We start from the raw sequence: 23,602 nt of genomic DNA, 5'->3' as shown, positions 1-23,602 counted from the left end.
CTTTGCAGTTTTATTTCGAGATTATGAAAATAGAAATACCTACAAATTTTTTTATTTGTAATTTTATATATCCTATATACATTTGTGATAATCATTATTATTATTAAAATTATGTAGACTTTTTTATGGTTAACCTATATAAATAGAGAAGTGTTTTTTCCACAGTATAGAATATATAGGTATACATTTTATCATCGAATGTAATTGCAATTATTATTATCATTTCAGTATTGGTATGTATAATCGGTATTTATACTGATGTGAATATTTATTTAAAATACTTTTGTTGTTCAATACCATATTTTATAAGTTTAAAAATAAAAGTAATTGTTTAAATTAAGTGAGATTAAAGCGATTATGGTCGGTGAACTGAACCATCGTTATCGCCAGTCTACGTTTTGCAGTTTGTTGTAAAACTAATGCCGGACAACAACGTCCAGCTATTTTAAATTTCAAATGTATTAAATTAAACTGTTTAATAAAAAATAAAAATAAAATTGATTAATAAAATGTACTTAGTGTTTGAGTTATTGTAAAAAAAAAAAAACAAATACGAATAATATTATCATTAAGTACCGATTCATTTGTACTATTAAAGTTTTTTAAGTTGATATTGTTTTACTTTTTACTATTTTCAAAAAAACACAAGTTTCATTTGTTATAGTAAGATAATGATGCAAAATATATTGAAAACACTAACCATAGTTACACACATGATTGATACGGTATTCGTTTTGATCATACACCTAAGTGCCTAGCTATTTGGTATAGAAATAACATTTAACTTTACTATTGTTTTACTTTGAATTAATTTTGATTCCATAAAATAATAACGGTTAATAGTGATGTGAAAATACTTATTATTGGCATCTTTTTCACAGTTCGTCAATATTATGAATGTTTAATTGACAATACTTGATTGAAAAAATACGTTTACAAGACGAGCGAACGGAATTTATATATGCTTGGTTTAGGTAAGGTATAGTACCTAATGCAAAATGTTTAATCATAATTCATCACAATTGATATTATACATACAACATAAATAAATTGTGTGGTTTTATGTTAAAATATAAATATTACATCATTCAATTATTTTAAATTTATACATAAAAAATAATGTACATATAAAATAAATTAATAAAAATAAAAAAACAAACTTTATTATAGAGAATTTTTAAAATCTCTGTAAAATAAAAACCAATAATAATAATACCAATACAATAATGCTAGTTTATATGATGTATATACGTTTAGTGCATAAACAAAAAATAAAGAAGATTAAATTAAACCGTAATAATTAGGAGGACGTTGTATCGAAGAGTATAATTAGTACGATACACCAACATGTAAATAGTATATAATAATATATCGATAGGGTGTGCACATGATTTCGGAGGAATATGTACGTACATATACAACTAAAAATATAAAAATAAGTCTCGTTGACAGGAAGTCTGCTGTGGTTAGCCGATCACTTGCATGACACGTTTGTCGTCTTCGGCCATGTCTTCGTCGCCCCATCCCCAAACGCCACCTTCCACGTGGTGGTGATTGTGGTTTTGGTGATGGTGTTGCTTGGTACCATCGCCCGTCCTGCGCGACCGTTTCTCCACCAGACTGGCGTTGGCTGTTTTAAGATTGTACGCTAGACCAAGTCGGGCGCACACGTCGATGAACGCCGTGCTGAAGTTTAGCCGGTAATTGCCTAGCTCGGCCGCTTTGTAGTCCCACGGGAACGCGTGATGGTAATTGTGCCATCCTTCACCGTACGCCAAAAATGCCACAGTAGGGTTCTCGGTGGGTGTGATGTTCCTAAAAACAAACAGATGATTTTCAGGGCCGTGAGTATAAACGTATAATGAATACCTATATACACCGTGATTACTGCTCGATAGAGACCCACTCGACATATGTACCCATACATTTAATTAAATAATCATTTTTTAATATTTTGTTGAGATTTTTGTTATTTATTTTATTCGTTATTAGAATTTGATCAATGATTATTGAATTTTACCATGTACTATACTTTCAATTTTCAATATTAAATACGTATTAATATTATCCGGGAGGTAAAAAGCAGATGAAGTGTTTAACGAAAAATTTTGTGCGCAATTACCGATTGCATCTAAGCATAACAATGAAGAAAATAATAATAATAATAATAATAATAATAAAAAAAAAACTATCAAAACTGTATTATAATATCTCATAAAAAAATCAGGATAAGACCACTTATAGGTTTATAAACGTAGTATGTTTGTTGTCGTCGAAACTTGTGCACGTAGTAAACGATTAAAACCGTTATATTTACTTATAGAAGTATATCCAGTACATTAATAAAAATATTTAAACATTAAATAATAATATAATATGCATTAGTCTATAATTATTGATATCGTTTGATCGTGTCACAAGTCACAAACGACACAACACTGGTCCCGCAGGCCGTGTGTTCTCTGATGTATGTTAAGCATATACAGTAGGTAGATACATAATCTATTTATACATGATGATTTTGATTTTCGCTGCGGGAATTATACACTAATATTCATTGAAAATTAGACTAATTGTTTAGGATATCTCGCGAGGACGTACAAAATGAAAGCGATTCGGTGTAAACGTGCATATCTCTTTGAGTCACTGTTTTAAACGATTAGTGATGAATTGTGCTAGACTGTATTGATATCTAATAATAGATTTTCTATTGTATATAACCATCACGGCGTAATGAATATGATGATCCCCGGTGAATCACTATACCGATTGTACGCACTTAGAGCTTTCCCGGTTTCGACAATAAAACTTTGAGAATAAAACCATGCGTCACCGAACGAAATTTACAATATATTCGTTATTTTATTGGATTTGAGTGACTCAACATTTTATAAATGGCTAGTACTGGTAACCATCGTTAATTTAGGTCGTTTTAAATACCAAATTAGAAGTTATTACATAGAATGTATGATTTTTGTAGAATAGTTTTTTGATACATTATTATAGTTTCAGTTTTTTTCAAATGTATGTCTTTAATGAATAAAATAATCAAGAACGTCAGTCAGTGCAGAGAGAGAAACCAAAACAATACTCGTAAATAAGTGTGTAATTGTCTATTAAAAAATTGTATACTACCTACCTAAACGTTGAGTCTATAATTCTTCATAAATTATCAAATTGACAATAATTAAATGAATTATATATGCATGGCGTGACTAATTAAAGGATTGCACATCATATATTATCTATTCCCCTCATAGCCGTCATTAATTAATGACGAGCGATTGGTAAGAAAGTATTTATGTTGTAATCGAAAACTCGAATTAGGGCTTTAGTTCGGTATAATACAAGGAACCGTATATGGACGTTGTTATCTGTTGTTAAAATGACCTTACAGGTGTCGCCAGATTTGATCACGTACGCTGTATTAACCGAAAAACATGTTCTCTAAATTTCTCTCTGAAAATGGACCAGTTCAAACGACAATATTGTCAATATTTCAAGACTATGAAATTATAAAGTATATACACGCAGATAGGAAATCGCCTAACCCTGTCGTGTTTCGAATAAAACTCAGGTTATTTAGGCTTGGTAAACGTACAATTTAAAACCTTCATAACATACGTCTTGGAAAGTTGCGTCGAAAAATAATTTTCACAATTTTATATGACAATTGTACCAACAATAATAATATGTAGAGCATATTGAAAGCGAAACGGTGTTCGAGACCGCGAAAATGTTATAGTATTACATTTCTCAATATTAATAACTAATCCAAATATTGTCGTATACGCTAAAACGTGTTTAACCGCATTGAAGATTACGACAATCGACCATCGGAAGGGCACAATATTTAAGTATTAAATCATCGGCTAGTGGGAGGAATCAAAAAAAAAAAAAAATTTGTTAGCTTTCACAACATCATTAAAAATTAAAGGAGAGAGATGTTCACCTTGTAGAATATCTAAGGTTGGTATAACTATTATGACGTATTGATTTGAAGAGAGTTATTATTGTTTTTTGTTCATGTTCTTTTGCATTCGTTACGTAAGACAGTGGCTAGACCAAAAACGGGCTCTTTATGTCAAACATTTATGCGTTTATTGTTATTAGTGAGTTAGTTTTTTAGTTGTCTGTACGGGTATAATTAATCATTTTTCCATTCCAGTATTATATAGGTAGTTTTATTAATGTTTGGATGGTGTACCAACTATTTATTTCTAATTTTTAACTTACAAATAAAATGTATAAAATATCTATAAATTACTACCAACATTAACGGGATAGTAATTGGTGCCAATATTTTATTGAATTAATAATTAATCATACTAACTTATCGTACGGCTTTAGGCCCCATATATGAGCGGCGCTGTTAACTAGCCACGTGCAATGTAACGATACCACGTAACGTGTGACACCGACTACAATGAACGAATACCAAAAACGCTCTTGCCAAAACCAGTATGGGATTAAAGATGGTATCAGGAACGTTATCACGAGAACTAGCCATAAATAATGCCTGAAAAAAACAACAATCAAGTCAATAATAAAAAATTATAAAACCAACAATAATTATAATATTAATAAATAATGCATATCGTTTGTAAATTCTCCGTAGCTATTAATTGTAAACATTGTTCGATTAGGTTAGGTCAAAACGACAACGTTGTTTTTGCTTTTAAACGATCTCGTGTAGACTAATTTTTACACGATGCGTAATGTGGTAAATTGCAATAAATACATAGTACATAGACGAGAGTTATGAATATCGCATTTGATTTTGTGTGCTGCGGTGTGTATAGAACTATAGCATATTCGAATGAACAGTTTAATTATGACACGACGTCCAATCGACTTAGTAGCTATAATATTTTAATACGTATTATGTAAAACGAATTTTTATACGTGGTAATAAAAAAAAATTGTATAATGAATTACTTGCGTTTCATTCAATAAAATGAAAATCGTAACGTTGAACAATATTCAAATATATTCGAATTTATTCATTTTAATTATTATAAAAGTATTTATAAATTTATTTTTTTCCAAACAATTTAAAATTATAACGCAATGTTTTCAGCTATAACAATATTTTAAAATGTAAGTTATCAATAATATTGTGAGTATAATAATATTATTGTCTCGAAGATTCTATTTATGGATTTGCTTTCGTTATGATTTAGCACTAATATTGTGATGATGCGCAAAATAAAAATAAAATCTCATTCAAATATTTAAAAAATAAAGTATTCTATTATTATTTATTTCGGTTAAAAAAAGATTCCAAATTTCATATTTTTAATTTCAAATTGTACACTGACACAGGTTTATACTGTACCTATACATGAATATCATAACAGCTTCATCACATTTGCAGTCATAAAAATTATACATTTGTACCAAAATAATTTTCTAAATTGTTTAAATATTAATATATACATATATGTATATATTTAACACAAAATGATTAGTTTAAAAAATATCTTTAATGAAATAATGTTTTTATAACTATTGAAAAAATTGTTGTTAGTGAATTAAATTTATTGATTTGAGATAACAACCATTGTAAAATTACAAAGTCCACTAAAATGCACATAACATTTAATTATTTGGGATGAAAATGTATGTCCGTAGGGAGCATAATATAATATCAATACCACTTTATACTATATAGTATAAATCCTTTCAGTTTAAGAGTTTATTATGAACTTAATTTAAGTTTTGAGAATATAGTTGATGAGTTAGTATGATGAAGAATATTTAGTTAAATAAGAACTAAATACATAAACTAATTGAAACATAATATATTTTCTTAATATTAATGTGACAAATATCTTACAAGGGTTTGGTTTGTAATACATTAAGGTTGTTTAGATTTATATTAGCTAGATAATCTACTCATTATGCATTTTTAACATAATTTAGAATGATACCTTTTGGTCATTAGCATAATGTTTAATTATACATATTATTTTCAAAAATTTGAATTTTTAGACTTACGAGTACTTCATAGTTACGTGTAACGTACGTAGACACAGATGCATAACTGTGAAATAGGCTTTAGACATTATAAATTAAAAATATTTCTTAGTACATCATAGTTAATTATACAACCGATAGTTAACATAGTTAACATGTCATATTCAAGAACTTTTAAAAGAGAAATTGTAATCTCGGCAGTCGGCATGAATTTATTATGTGTTAACAGTTTTAATAGTATTTTAAATTTTCTGCATAATAAGTGAAATATTCTCTGATAATATGGTAGGTATATGACCGCCAGAATTATGGTTCCTAATATTATATGTTATTTTCGGACGAAGGCCAATTGTAATAACAATGACAATATTATTAGCTCATGCGCCATGATTTCTGGTTTGATTTACAACGATCCACTATAAGTGTAACTAGACTAAAATATCAGTCGACATTGTTGATAACACTGTGATTTTTTTGGATTTTGGATCAAGGTGAACTGTAGATTAAAAATTTAGAACTAAGATTGTATAATATAAAAAAAAAATCAAGGAATATTATATGGTATAGACATACCAATAGTAGAATCTAATTTTGAATCCGAGAGTGATGTTATAATAAGTGTTTTTATATAGTCAAGAATAAACTCACATATTATATTATATACAAGGGGCTATTATTACACATATGCAGGTATCTAACCTAACCTATACGCAAATATTGTTATGCGTTTATTATGCATTTATTTAGTGCCTTTTTACACTTAAATAAGTAATTGCACGGTGAACAGTAGAATTTTGTTCATATGCATTTAACACGCGTACGTGTGATTTAATGACATTTTAATGCATATAAATTATAATGCGTACGTAGGTAGACGCTATATGGAACCAGAACGTTGTTGCGTAAGTAACATGCACTGCAGTAATATGATAATATTATGGCGTATTGATTGAGTTTGGCAAGTCATCCGTAGTAAATACAATTATTGAAATAAGTACATTGTATGAATATTGCGGAACAAAAAATATTGTTGCATTTTTATATATATTATTGGGTTCACGGAAACAGTATGACATGCATATTAAACCGACGCGAGTATCGTGCACACTAAAACATATTACTCAACAGACTAGACACACACAAGTAAGTTGGAACCCATAGATAACATTTTGAGAGAATGGGAGGCAAAATAAAAAATTTATCAAATATTTATAATGCATAGTTGGTAATATTTATTAAATTATAAATTTATTTTATTTTTCTACGGGAGCATGTGTCTTGTATTTCCCCTTCCCCAACGTGTGCTTATTGATATTTAATTTAACCTGTGGTGTAAACCCCCATTTCACAAGATTTCGGTGGGCGATAGTACTTACAATATAATTATTATTTTAATATTGGGTCTTGATAATATACGTACTGTGTTAAGTTTTCACTACAGTGAAAACATATTGTAACGTGTGAATAATTAACGCTATAATAGATATATGTTATTTGATAGGTAATATGTCATGAATATATACATACTCATATGTTTTTGCGTAATTATTTACAATAACCGAAAGCGTCTTAGTGCATTAATATTGTACATTAAACAGTTCTGCGTTTACCTAATGAGAAAATCCATTCAAAATCCATTTCTGATGTTCAATGTTCTGTGATGTGTCATCAAATTTAATGTTATTTTGACAATAAATTATATAATTGATTTTGAACAGAAAAAATCGAGGCCAGTTTAAAATAATATTTGAAATATCAAAAAATTTGTAAATGAAAATATCAATTACACAATATAATAAATAATTAATAATATATTAATACGTTGATCGTTGGTCGGGTAAGGCGACTTAACCATACTTTTAGTTATAGCCGTTATAAGTACGCCGAAGTTAGCCTAAGGGATTTTTTATAAATTTTATAAAATGATTACGTCAGAGTACAGAGCGATTATTATAGTAAAGTAAAATAATATAATCATGTGTTAAGTACAGCCTTCGATGTCATTTTGACTTGACTGAAAAAACATTTTGCTGTCATCGTATAATATACATTAAATATTATTCTCGGAAAAAAAATATAAGTTTTTAATTCAATTTGTTGCATATAATAAATTGGAATAATAGATAGTAAATCATATACAATTCGTATTTGTTCACATACTTTTTGCGTTAAAAATATAATAATAATAAAAAATGTGTTAACATAGACACACGAAATACTGTGGAAAATACATATGTTTTAATTATTAATTGTGTAGTGGTATTATAAATTGACAGTATAAATCATTGCGGCGGAGAAAATCAAAGCCTTATAGTCAAGCGCCAAATATATATTTGACTTAAGATTTGGGAAATTCATCGACTGACTCTATATGAAGTAGTGACAAAAATAATGAAAACAAGATTATTGAAGAAATCCGAAATAAAAGCTAGGCTCAGAATAAAAAAAAAATGCACTGTAGTAAGTCTACTGTTAACGTGTGGTATCATTGAAAAACGATACTTAAGATAATAATAGTATAATATTTGTGATTCGATAAAATGTTGTTAACTTTACTTTTTCTGCCACATGACCACCGGGTCGGCTTCCAAGTCTTTCATATCGATTGTACAACCCTTAGCAGTTACGTCCGGGTGTTTGCGGACCATCAACCAGCCCATGTGCGAGAAGAAAAATCCCCGAATCGAGTTGTGTGGGTCGGCATCCGTGTCGGTGAATTTGTGGTGAGCCCGATGATCTCGGACCCATTCATATATATGGTTCTGGAACGCCAGCGTCTGGAACACAGCCAGCAACACTCGCATCGGCAGACGTGCATTGTAACACCGGTGGGCCCATAGGCGGTGGGCTCCAACAGTTATGCCCAAAGCGCCACATGATCCCACAAAAAAAACTGAAACCACACCACAAGAATAAGTGGGTAATATAATAATGATAATAATATTGAGATATCTCTTTGATATTATCAAAGTAACATTTATCGTGATAACGTAAATTATCCGCAACTGTATTTTGGTCCTCGTCGAAGACGTCTCAAGTCTCCACGGTTTTATATCGACGCGTGAGATATTTTGATGTTTTACTCTATGGCAATAAGAAATTTATTTAGATTTTAGAAAGATTTTGGTGATTTTTTTTTAGTGAAACTAATCGACCTATGACCTCCTCCTATTAATACCACACACATTATGGCCACACCCGGATTGCATGTCAAGAATAAATAGTACGATTTCCATGTCATCTCTGGGACAGGTCAAACTGATAAATTGTAAGTATTGCGTTTTGACTTTTTTAAATAGTTATTATTTCGTGCCCCCATAATAAATAAATCAAAAAATGTTAAAATAGATTTGTTAGTTTTATAGAAAGAAAATCAATATGAATATTTAAAAAAAAAAATTTTAGTTTCACTAATTTTTAAACCTATTACTCAAAAGTATTTTTTTTTATATTTGAACACCTGTAATAATTTTTTAGGGAAGTTCGTAATTTGTACCACCGTAGGTATTAAAAAATAATAAATGTAATTTGCACCAAAACCAAAATCGATTATTATAAGATAGGTAGGTACTATTAAAAGAATAATCGTGCAAGTTTCAGTATTTGAGTACATTTTTAACTTCATTAAAGTTTTCAATGATTTTCAAACCGATACGTACATAAAACTATCGAGCTTACATATACTTATTCGGATGACTTCTAAAACAAGTGAACAGACAAATCAAATTCAAGTTAATTTGGACTAGTGTAATATTTAATTGATTTCAATATCTTCATTCATTGAATTAGTTCCAAGCAAATACAAAAAACTTGTAAGTATCAAAACATAAATTGTAATTTAATTGATTTTGCTATCAATACAACATCAGTTTTTTATTATTTTTAAATTCATATTTTTACTTTTTTTTAAATTAATTTTTTTATAGTATTTTTTTTAACTGACTATTTTTTTTTAAAATTATAATAAGACTTTTAATTTGTAACACAAAAGTAGATACTAAATTATATTTAGCCTAAAATAACATAATAATTATAATATTATATAATATGTTTAATATGTATTATTATTATTATTATTATTATTTATAAGGTATCTATAGATTTTAAGACAATACTGACGTAAAACAGTGTAAATACTTAATAGGCCATTCAATATCTATAAATTAAATATTCATTATGTCTATTTTTAGCTATTCATATCTCAATATATTGCACTCAAATATCGAAACTTGCACAATAATTCTTTCGATAGTACCTATCTTATAATAATCGATTTTGATTTTGATGCGAATTACATTTCACATTTCTTAATAAGTGAGATGGTGCAAATTACACATGTTACAAATATTTAGGGTCATTTTTGGTACAAATTGACTATATATCCTTTTTAGACTTAATGCTGACAGTAGCAACTCAACTCAATTCATTAAACTATATTTTTTCAAATTTAATTATAGTACACAAAATTAATACAATATTATGAAAAAAAAAACGTAATATATGAAAACAATAGACCATGTGGTTAGCAGTACACAATTTGAACACTTATTATATTTATTTTGGTGTGCAAAATCCATATAATATATGCACCGGTATACATGACTGTAGCATGCGCCATTACACTATTTACTCATCAACCATTGAGAATAACTTTGAGTGATTTCCAGTATTACTGACTAGTAGCTAATACATATCGTATGGTTATTATTATGGTTAATTCCAATCGTTGCGGTGTGGGCTTATATTATTATGAATACTTACAGAATAGCATGGTTTTTATTTTGATGTGTCCCGAGAATATTAGGTAAAATCCAGTGAAGGCAATCAAGTGCAATATGATAAAGCTGATTACGTTGCGCCACACGATTTCCAATTTGTACCCCTTATGCTGTGAATAAATCTTTGACTTTGACGGCCGACGGACTATCGGCGTGGGCGGCGAATGGAGTGTGTCAGCCGTCCGCTTGCTCTCGTCGTAATCGACTTGCACACCCGACCATATTTGCGCAAACGATGACGATGTGGCCATCGGGTACGGATCGGTCGCAGTATAATATATTAAATAATATTATAAAAGTGGAAGCTGAAAAACGAGACAGTCTCAAAGGTAAAGAACAGCAGCAGGCGTCGTGCATGTATATTATAAGTTACTGGTTGGGTTAGGTTTTCGAATAAATAATATTCGACAACACCAATAAATGTTATTTTAAATTACGTTTGCGCGTCTACCCAAACAACGAGTATGATTTATCTACATGATATTACCTTGGCATGTGATAAAATGACAAGCGAGAAAGAACAAATAGATCACTACACATATTATTTATGCAGTTCGCGTAATAATACATCTATTTTAATAACCGTTTGCAGCTATATTTTACAGCTTCTACAATTCTCAATTAAATTTAAGTTGACATTTCATAAACATTTTTATTTAAAGAACGAAATTGAAATGGACGTTTTTCCAGAAAATATAATTGTGGCAAACGAGTTGATACTCGATTAACGTTATTTTAATTTAGTCTCGATGTATGATAAAAAAAATAACGGTCTGTTTAAAGGTAATACATGTCTTATTATAAAATTTAATGTTAAAATTAACCAACAAGAATAAATGAACTATGATTTTTTTAATATTAATGAATCGGTTATATTTTTTATTAAATAAAGATGAACGGGTTTAAGAGTCGCCGGTGTTAGTAACGCTTGTATATTCATATTTAAGTTTGTAGTTAAGCTTAATTTAATTTCAAATTAAATTGAAACGCCAAAAAAACGTTTGCAATCTTCGTCTGTGTACGCGTATAATAGTTTATTTATAAATCACTGTATGTACATAACTGTGGCGTTATGATTCTTTTCTATAATTAACAATAATTAGGTATATAAGTAAAAGCTAAGAAAAACCCCTAATATGTATTATACATATTTTCCGATTTTTCTATTAACCATTATTGACATTTGTATTTTGATAATTAAAAGACACTAAAATAATGTTGTTTAAATCGCCTATTATATTTTTAACTATTATCATAGTTTACAAAAATTGACTGTATAAAGTTTCGAATTTCGATGACGTAGTCTGTTTGTTTTATACTTATTACATTATGTATTTATTATTATTATTATTATTATTCATTTATAGTCTATTTAGTGTTAATTCAAACGATCTATGACGAACTGATATGGAAATATAATAACAATGTGTACTTTACATAGAATAATATTATATTAACTACAATTATTAATTCCAGTCCCTAGAAATTTAATATTATCGATGCGTTTGCTCGAGTACGAAGTTATTGAACTCATTTTTGTTTTTTAAATGCGCTGAAGAAAACATTTTATATTATCTCATCTGTGAGGTGAAAACAGGAGTTTCGAGTTTTAATTTATTCCTAAATATTAATTTGAACGATTAAGCTTTTCAGGTATTAAAATTTCTGCACCTACTCTTTAATAAACATAATGAACAAATGTGTACTCTTAAAAAAAATAAACGATACAACAACGATACGATTGAAAGGATTCGATCGACAGATAATAGTTAAGTTAGCATCATACTATAGTAAGTATAATATAATTAAAATTTGTACAAATATTTGACAAATTATTGTAAATGACTTTATAGTATATTATACAAAAATTACAGTGATTTGTAATTAGTAAAATTAATTTATTAAGTGATCAGTATAATTTGAAGAGCTAACCAAAATTGTAAAATCTTAACTTAAAATTACTAATTTAATTTTGAAATCTTAAAAGTGATTTCTTATTGATTTGTTAAGTTTTGCCATTAGTTCCAAAATAGTTTTGATAAAAAGTTAGGAGAATGAGAAGTTTCGTAAATTAATCTACTTCTCCTAAACGTAAAAATTAATGTTTTGTTGTTTTGTATATGATTTTAAAATTCAAAAATAATTAACAGTTATTTACGATTAATTCACAGTGTATTATTTGCACTTATACTTTAGATCGCTTTTATTAAGGTAAGAAGAGGGGCTAATTTCGTATATTAAAATATTGTTATAGACTAGTGACACCGTAAGTCTTCTAAAATCTAAATCGTACGAATACGTATGTGTAACCGAGTTAAGAATACATTTGTTACAAGTGGCGGATTACATAGTTATTATAGTAAATTTCCATAGTAAATTATCTAGATAGTTATTATGTAGGTGTATATATTTTATACGTATTATGTAGGTGTAAGCAGTTTTTTATGAAAAATTTGCTGGTGTATGATTTGAAAAAGCCGTAATATAAATTAAAATACAAAAATCTATAGTAATGTAATGTTTGATGGAGATATTATTTTGTTTGCAATTACAACAAAAACGATGAAGTATCGTCCTCAGGCATAGTTAAGTGACATCATCATCACGATAAAATCGGGCTTGTAACGTATTTAACTATAATGCGTTCAGGATGTACAATGACATTAATTGTTCAAAAAAAGCTAAACTATTGTTATTACATATTGAAATAACTGTTAAGTGTATACTTTCTTTCATTTAAAATTTAAATTATTTTTGAAGTGTTAACATTATACTCCATTCTATTAGATTATTAAAATTATTTTTATTTTGTTTATCTAAATTTATCGTAAAATTACTTATTGAATACATAAAACCTTATATAAATGTAAATATTAAGTATTGCCTATTTAAATAAAATTCTAATTTAATTTTAAGAACTTTCTTTTGAATGTAATATAAAATATATATTATCACAATATTATATATATTTTTAGAAAAATTTAAAAGTCATGCGATACAAACTATAAGCATGTAATAAATGATGTTATTGTAGTTTATTTATTTGATTAAATAGTTTAATACTTTTACGAGTATGTCATTTATTCATACCTATAATATATAAATATTCGATAATTTATGATAAGTAGTTAAAATAAATGTATAAATTGTAAGAAATTAAAAATATTATGTAACTATTAAAATTTTATTTTAGTTTACTTTAATTAAATTATAATACTTTTAAATCATTGAATTATAAATCTGATTTTGTTATTTTGAATTGTGAAATTTAATATTTTTGTTGACATGATATATAATATAATATTGAAGTCTACTTTTACAATACTATCTTAAATGTATTAAACGATGAGTGGGTTATAGATACCTATAATTAGTTACAACACCTAAAACATTAATATATCAATCAACTATAGCTGTGTCAACAGTGTTAAACATTACGTAATATACTTCTAAAAATATTAAAAACGTTCAAGTATATTTATGTATTTAATTTAATTTATAAGCAATACGTTACGTACTAAGATAGAGACAAAATGTCTGTATAGTTTCAATATTTTAAGGTTAAAAATTAGTATAGTCGTAAACAAATTAGTTTATACAAGTTTCATCGACGTTATCATACCCAATTCTTGTAGATAACCGTAAAATTATAAATTCAATGAGAAAGAAACATCCCTAAAGATACACATCGAATTTCTATGATAACCTAAAAACCAGTGTTATATTAACATGTCAAGTGCACGACTTTATTATATTAGTATATTGGGAAAATAGTTCATTAAGATTATTTGAGCCGACCGCACACTTACCGGTTCACTGAGATTTTATCAATACCAATGACTGGCCCAACTTACGCGGTAATCAAAAACGTCTGTCGTATATTATATTGTGATATATAACACACTCCACGTATTGATAAAAGTAAAAACCTGATTTAAAATTGTTAAACAATTACCATTCAAGACAAGGATTGAAAAAGGGTCAATGTCGCACATCTTTGATTTGATTAATATCGCATTGAGACATATAGTATAAACTGATGAACATGGTGTGTACCTATCGGTTATGTTATGAATCGATCTATTTATATCTATGGCTATTAAAACATTTTTATTATTTCACGAAAATCTTGAACTTTTATCACAGTATTTGACATTAAATTAAAAAAAAAAAAGTTTTCCATTTATCTGTGCATTCGTTTTAAATTAAATGACTTGTATTTTATAGTGTTTTTATTCATTAAATTATCTAACAATACACACAGATATTATAGTTGAAAACAAATTGTAAAAGGTATTGTTGTAGATAATTGAATAAACAGTCACCGTAGAATTTGTATAATCATTATTTCTTTCGAACCAAAATAAAAATTTTCAATATAAAATTATAATTATATATTATAATATACATGATACACTTTGATTTAATTATTTGATACAGTTACGTTTTAAATATAGTCATTTTAAAATGTCGAGATTATATAATTAAAAAAATTAGTTGTTTGATAAGAATATACTATGTAAGCAATGTATACTTTATATAATATGCTAATAATAAATTTAAATAATAACGCAGAGATGGTAAATAATTGTATTGATACAGATCTATAAAATTAATTATGAAATATTCAGTGACTATCATCATATTAGTAAATATTATAATTGTAATTTAAAAAAGATTTTATTATTATTTTAGTGCGAATGATAATTTTTTTTTATAAATAATTGTCTGATTAAAAATAAAATAAAATGTTTTTGCTGAGAAAAATTCTAAATATATTAAAAGTAATATTTATAATAGTTTTTATAAAGAAATATAATTTGAAATTTTGAACATGTTGAATTTGTTTTGTCTTACATTAATTTTATCGCACTGTTAATAAATAATTGATTTTAAAATTTATTAATAGGTGTGTAGAGTAAAATATTAGGTATGATTACTCAAAAAGTTAAATTTTTATTAGTTATATAACTTTTCAAGGTATATAGTGATTTAGGGATATATTTTACTGTATTTTAAAAAGATTTTTTCTTTCGTTTTTAAAGCTAATTTTTTTTTTGAAAATCTTATAATTTTAAACTAAGCACCTAAAATCAGTTTAAATAGCAATTCAAATGAAAAAAAAAATGGGGATATAATATATTATATATCTATGTATTTTAATTCACGGTATAAAAATTTAAGTTGATTCTGTCGGAAGAGAAAAACTCCATAATAAGTAACAAAATATGTGGTTCAGTTTTATTGTGTTCCAATTTCATAACACCTAAATGTAATGAAAAATAAAATAATGATTTGATATGGCTGATACACGTTTTTGTTTAGCTTTTGCCTTTGCTACAAAAAAAAAGGGGGGAATAAAATACTTAATGTTAAATATGCGATTTTTGTGATTAATTTTGTTTGATATTTAGTCATAAAATTAACTTAATTAATGACCAAAATAATAACGATAAAATAGCAATCTACAAAGTGATTTTATTCTAATTCATTATACTGAGCAAAATAATTTTAACTAAATAATTATTGTTTAACCATTGAACCGAAAATTGTGTATTCAAAGACTTTATAGGCTCGTAATAAGAATTTAGCAATTAAGTATCAAATAACTTAAACAACTACAACGATATAGCTTTTTTAAAACTATATACTTATTGAGTTGGTTGAAATATTCTGTAAGTTTCAAAACGACCTCTTTAAGATAATTAAAAAAAAACACTCTTGTGGTACCTATTGGTACTTTCTAGTCATTTTATTATATTCTTGTTGGTTTTATGAGAAAAGGATGACATTTTGGACTTACGATAAATTCAAAGACGGGTTGATTAGAAATAATGTTATCGATTTTAAAAAAACGCATGGAAGTGTTGGTATACAAAATTGTTAGTAGAATATTTAAAAATCAAGAAAATTGTAAAAAAATTGAGAAAAGTTAAGAATAATGTTTACATTGCCGATTAATTTTTACATATCTTATTGTTTTAAGTTAAATATAATAAGACAGAATGAGAGAAACGAGTTTTTGTAAATATATAGTAGCTAACTTGTTCAATATTCATTTTCGATAATACACTTATTTAATATTTATCTTGTTGGCCCTTTTATTCCGCTAGGAAATTTATTGATTCCGTAGTGTTTAGATTAGAAATAAAATGTAATTCTGTACTTATATGAATTATAAAGATATATTTTATTTTTTAGCTATCAAATAAAATGAAAAAATAAAAAAAATGGAAATATAATGTCATATTAAACCATTACATGTGGTTTCAATAACTATGGATGTGGGATTTTATAAGCCATCGAACTGTCAAAAGTCATTACTACTAGATGAGTGGAGTAAGTATCATAAAATATATTAATATTATGTAAACCAAAAGTAAAATAGTTGATCCATTAAACGTTGACGAAATCTTGGTAAACACACACACACACATTATATTAGATCACAAATTATATAGAATTTCAATGGGTATTATTTTAAACGTATACATACTAAGATGTGAGCGAATTTTGAAACTATTGCAAAAAAAAAAGAAAGTAGTAATTAATTATTAATTATAATATATTATTATAAATTATGATTTGGTAAACATAACATAGTACACAAACGTGTGTGTAATAATTACCTATATATAGTACTGCTCAAAATATATACTATAATCGTATCTATGATTGTAAATAATTAAGTAACAATTTTGAAAAGTATTATATTTATGACGTTAATTTGATTGAAAACGAATAAAGTAGTGGTAACGTATTTAAACCGTAGTGTATCCATTGCATACGACTTTCAATACACTAAAATAATAAATGAAATAAAATACCAATATTTTTCAATGTGTTTGAATATTTTACGATTTTCAATTTTACTATAATTTTGTGACTAATTAGAAATGTATATGAATTTTTTAACAAAAAAAAAAAAAAAAAAAAACGATAATATTATGTCGCAAGTTCAAAATAAAATAAAAATTGTATTAAAAATTTGCACGTGATATTTAAAAATTATATTGTCTCGTGTCATGATTGAGTTATTATTGTGTATAATGTATAATTTCATTACATTGTACACCGACTAATTTTCTGTTGTAATTCTATAGTTTAATAATTATAAAATTTTAATAAAGAAATATACCGGTACCTATCAATGAAATAGTTTTGTTTAATATTAAACGATTCGCTATGTTAGCGAATTTCAGTTTACCCCATCGATATAAAGACGCGTTTATCGTTTTTATTTTTTACTTCTCGTTTTGCGTTTATCCAAAGAATATAATATATTTATTTTTTTTTATTAATAGATAGTCTGTTTGAAGATATCTATTTACAATAAATTCACGTTGTTTACACTCAATGAAAACTGTAGTAATTCAAATAGTAAAAACATATTTTCCAGATTCATATTTTATAATAATTTTTTTACATCACTACTAACCATTTATTTATAATAATAATAATGTATAATAAAATAACCGATCGATTATAAATACTGGTACAACAAGATTGCCTTTTACCTTTTTACCTGAAAAAAAACATAATGTGATTGCACACCTTTTACCTAATTATCTTTACTTGCCATAAGTTCTTGCCTCTGTTGAAGGTTCAGCTTTAGTTGCCTATGAAATTGGCGGAAAAGCGGCATCAGATTATTTATAATTATTGAGTATATAATCAATGAATTCGAAATTATTAGAAGGGCTATATTCTATTAAATAAGCAAAAGCATCCTCTACATCTCCCGAGGGTAAACATCTAAGCAAAAAAAATTGTTTTGACCAAACACTTAGTTCATATTTTGAATTATAATTTTGTAGACTATAATCATTTAATTCAACAATATAAAATTAAATTAATTTTGTGCACAATTGTGTAGTATTCTTTCAAATATAAAAAAGTAAAAAGTGTGTAATCGTGTTACGCCCACAAATACAATGATTGGAGTAGGTAGTTGAAAGTAAAAAAGAAATTAATTATCCTTTAACAATTATCCTTCGACAATTTAAACTATAATTATAGTTGCGTTTTTGAGATGTTTATTAGGATCGTGATCTCAAAAACTGTTTCGTATTAATTATCGTTGTTAAATTTTTATTCTTACGCGAGTTATTATGGAAAATTTGACTTTTTTCGCAAATATCATTAACGGCCAGTAACATTATAAATTATTTCCTATTGAACTGTTTTATAACAATGTAACAGACAGTATAAATATTAAATGTCGATACGGTTTGACAACCGTTAGATTAGATTTTTCGTTAGTATTCAACGACAGTAACTGTAAATATTTTAAACGCTATATAATGATATTATATTTAAAATGATGCTATTCATTTATTATCTACTTACACCTCATTTGTAAAGTCAATTATCGAAAAATATTATATTATTTCTTATAGCGAAACAGTGTCATTCTACAAAAGAAACCCTCATCAACAAATCGTGTAGGTTAGGTTATGAATTTATGATATATTATAATTCAAATACCTATTCGAATATTTTCAGTTTAAACTATTGTATGAAGGTACCTACTAAGTACTAATATGTTTTCGATATTATGTAATACGATTTATTTTCTTTTTCGTGTGTCATTTAACTATAATTATTGAGACATTAATACTTAACAGGTTTTATAATGATAATAAAGAGCCTTAAACGTTTTTAAATGTTTAATTGATAATACTACAGCATATTTATCCTGGCCGGATTAAAAAAAAAAAATAATATTTTAAAAGTTTTTATTTTGTTGTTTAGTCGTGTAGTTAGGTTAGGAAACGCCAGATACAATGAGTAAACATGGTTTACTACAGTCGTAACATTTTTTAATATTTCTTGACATTAGTAAATAATAATTTATTTGTACGTTTTTTCCGTGATATATACATTGAAATATAATATTTTAATTATATACACAATAAAAATGATTAAATCCAAAATAAAATTTACAATTTAAAGTATTCGTTGAATTGTTATCTTAGATAATACCTACGTCACTACGTATCAAATACGTTGCATTTTTATCATTTTAATAGATCGTACTTGAATTTTTTAATAGGTACCTGTACTTAATGAATGATACATTTTATATTTAAATTATGATAATACTAGAATATGTGTGAGGTATGTATAAATATTAATATTATTATATGTTTTGTATACCAAAATATGTAAATGTTGTATTATTGGTTAATGTCTTTTGTTTATATTCAAAATTGACCTAATATAATAATATAATTTATGAACAAACTTAGTAAATTCAAATGGTATGTGTTATACAATACAATTAATGCATACACATTAAAAACACAGTAAATAATAGCATGACGTATGTGGTTTAATTGATGCATATTTCCTGTAGAAGTTTTGTATTAGATAATTAAATTAATTGTTTAATAGTTACATAACTATTTTTTATTAAATTATAATTATATAACTCAATAGGTATTTAGTAAGACATTTTAAATATATTTTTACAAGAGTGAAGTCATGGGAAACTAGTGATTAGGAACATGAAATATTTATTTCTGGTTTTTTTTTTTTTTTACGACAATAATTGAAAATATTAATATTTTTTTGCTGTTCATAATAATAGTGTTTCTACTTTCAATCATTTAAATTTAACAAGTGAAACTTTATAATATAATATTATACTTTAATAATATTTATTTAGGTTATAGTAAATAACGAATGGAAAAATAATTAAATATGATTTTATCATTATAATAAGAACTATAGGTTATATTATATTATTATATTAAAATAATTTTTAATTTTTTTTTATTTTGGCGTTTTTAATATAAAATTAATTTAAATTAATTATGTATACTAATAATGTGTATATTATGATGGTTTAACAAAAAAAATAAAAAATAAATTTGCTCTGTATTATATCATATATTTGAAATATTGAATAATTATTCTAATGATTTATTAACTTTTTTTATATGATATACAACTATAGTTCCATATATATTTATATTACCTTAGTATTATTTTTAAAATTACTTTAAACAATGTTAACATAGTATCAAAAAATAATAAAATTAAAATTATTGTATTAATATAATGGCACGACGATTAAATGTTTAAAAGTAATTGAAAAATAAATAGATAAAATACTTACAAAAAAGAAATTCTGACTAAATGGATTTTTTTAATCCAATATCATAATGCCTATGAAATGCGTATTTTAACATTTTGACAGTAAATGCATGCAGTGTATTAAAAATTGACGATTTTAGAATTACATTTTTAAAACGATAATGTTTTAAAAATTAAATTATTAGTTTAAATAATAATAGCGTATTTGTATGGGATTTGTAATAGTACAACAAATAAAATGTTATGTGTAACAGTATAACACTTCAAATAATAACGTCTTATAAACGACAATATTATCGATGGATACGTTTTTTTTCGAAATTGTTTTATCGATGTTATACAATTGGGAAAATCTAACAAAATTATGTTGGAAGTGATCGATGCGATTCGACAAAATATGCGTTTATTAGTTAAAAAAAAAAAAAAAAATTATTAAAAACCAAAGTGTTAATAATAATAAAAGTTATTCATGGCTATTAAAAAATTATAATAATATTATATTACTATTATTACCTGGTTATATGATATTATATGAAGAGCTGATAATAATATGATATATTCGAAGAGTGTCACGGATAGTATTATGATAGACTTCGGAAAACCACTGCTGGCGCATTATTTAGCGCATACTGTATTATTATATATTATACCTTGTATAGTATGATAGATACAGAATTATTGTGTGGTCATCGTCACTCGTTGGATGGACCTTTCTTCATGAAGTATAACCCAATAGCGTACGGTACAGAGAAAAGTCTTGAAAACGCGACTCGGAGGGAGAGTACTCAGGGTCGACTTAAAAGAAAGGGAACGTACAATGTTCCACATTGAAATTTCCGATATTTATTTTACACGAATGTTCTAATATAATAATTTATTACTATTTCCAAGTATAATAATTTTTACCGTCATTGTCGCCGCCGTACAGGTGACCGACCGATCGGCGGCGCTGTTTAGTGTTTATACCTCTCATACATTTTATTATTCTGTATTTCATTTAGTAGATAATTTACAATACCTGTTCATGTTGTAAAAAAATCAGAATTCGTTATAAAAACACAATTTTTGCGGGCAATATTCAAAAGAAAAACGATGACACAAGTGGTATATCTATAATATTATAATAAACAATAATGGGAACTTCAGGGACATTATTAGTAATAATTATTTAATATATTCGCGCCAAACTCTAATCAAACCAAACCTAGTGCATGAACTTTGTACGACTCCGAGTGATATACATAATACCTCGCTTAAGAAAGACACGCAAAAACGTATAGCGAGAACTACTTGTAAGGGTGACATAAGCATATACGATTGCGCATATTGTAGGTACAAGTAATTTTTAAACGGTACGCTAATTAATAACGAATCGTGGAAAACGATTCTTATTACAATTTTGACGAATAAGATTTTCGTCGGCAATCGTAGCTGCATATTTTGTTACGATAGGTAAAATATAATAACGCGTAACAACAAAATATTCATCATGACGATTATCATTTCTTTCATCACTAACCATTTTCTTGATAAATTTATTTGCTTATAAAACCATTTTATTTTTTACATAATTTACAATGTTTTATTTTTTTAAATGACAAAATATTATAATGTATTTCGATCCGACAGTAAAAATTAGCTATAAGCACTTAGCGCAAATGAACGGAGTGGCGTGGTACAGTCTTAGGTATCGCAAAAATAATTTTGGTCGCACTCCTGGACACATAAAGCTTTAGTTATTTTTTTTTAAATACATACAAACTAAAAAATGACAACGATAAAATTAATATAATAAAAAATTATATTTATTTTTCAAAAGACGCGTAAATTTACCAAGAAAATATTAACCGATGATTAATAAAAGTATCGCTTCGTTCACTTTGGTTATAATATAAAATAATATTATAGATACTTACAAAAACAACAGCAGCAGTCCACGCGTAGGTGACGAACGGTTAAGTGATATGAGCACTGTACGGCATGGATTAAAAGCGCCGAGTAAAAGTATTCGTGACTACGTGCATACAGTGCAGTGAAAAACATTTGTCAATACTATAGGTATTCTCCTTCTCATGCCCTCCCTAAAAATTCGTTGCACTCGAATGCGTGCCTAAGTTTCTGCGAAATTAAAACACACACCTTGTGTGCACTTGTTACATAATATAGTAGGTATATAATATACCGGATACCTAAAATAACCTTAAAACAACCGTTGTGTAGACGTCATTCTCCCTAGACCGTGAAACGTAAATCAACTGCATGATATGTTTTTATTTTATTATACTTGGTAAACATCATAAATTAGTTTCAAAAATAATATATTTTTGATAAAAACAAAGTATTACGTATTAATTGATTAAATCATAGAAAAGATTAAATTTTAAAAACCAACATGGTAGAAAACAAATAACTATGGATAAAATAATAACGATATATTGTGAATTTTCAAAGGAATGCATAGACTGTGAATTAACTGGGATGTTAAAAGATATAATCAAAGCAAGTAAACTTTTGTGTGAGCAACATAATATTGTGTATGTATAAATGAAGAGCATCTATTTGCTCTGTGATGAGGAGATTCGCATTTTTTATTTTTATTTTTTATTTATTGCACGAATCGTTATAATGTTTAATCAACAGATAGGTAATAATAAATAATAATTTTTTTATTATCATTATGGAAAAATTGTATAATCGCGAGGTTTTTCAAAATTTTGAACATACGTACATACCTATATGAATTA

General features: G+C 26.5%; 1 protein-coding gene across 1 annotated transcript; it reads right to left on the bottom strand.

Moving 5' to 3' along the window:
- Positions 1 to 1,218: 1,218 nt before the first annotated feature.
- On the bottom strand, positions 1,219 to 22,881 carry LOC112600824 (acyl-CoA Delta(11) desaturase-like). Its single transcript, XM_025348137.1, has 5 exons — positions 22,775 to 22,881; positions 10,741 to 11,062; positions 8,536 to 8,872; positions 4,334 to 4,519; positions 1,219 to 1,815 (listed from the first exon to the last, which is right to left on the bottom strand). Exons 2-5 carry the CDS (start codon positions 11,006 to 11,008, stop codon positions 1,467 to 1,469), a joined length of 1,140 nt encoding a protein of 379 aa, XP_025203922.1. The 5' UTR covers positions 11,009 to 11,062; positions 22,775 to 22,881; the 3' UTR covers positions 1,219 to 1,466.
- Positions 22,882 to 23,602: the final 721 nt, after the last annotated feature.

The sequence above is a fragment of the Melanaphis sacchari genome, unplaced genomic scaffold, assembly GCF_002803265.2.
Source record: "Melanaphis sacchari strain LSU unplaced genomic scaffold, SCAv2.0 Contig72_pilon_pilon, whole genome shotgun sequence".
Taxonomy (NCBI): Eukaryota; Metazoa; Arthropoda; class Insecta; order Hemiptera; family Aphididae; genus Melanaphis; species Melanaphis sacchari.
This window is presented reverse-complemented; position numbering and strand designations above follow the sequence as displayed.

Excerpts from the sequence above, each read along its gene's own strand:
- LOC112600824 (XM_025348137.1), bottom strand. The coding sequence starts at position 11,008 with ATGGCCACATCGTCATCGTTTGCGCAAATATGGTCGGGTGTGCAAGTC. Across the intron at positions 4,520-8,535 it reads GTGGTCATGTGGCAGAAAAA|GCATTATTTATGGCTAGTTC; the intron begins GTAAAGTTAACA and ends TGTTTTTTTCAG. Across the intron at positions 1,816-4,333 it reads GGCCTAAAGCCGTACGATAA|GAACATCACACCCACCGAGA; the intron begins GTTAGTATGATT and ends GTTTGTTTTTAG.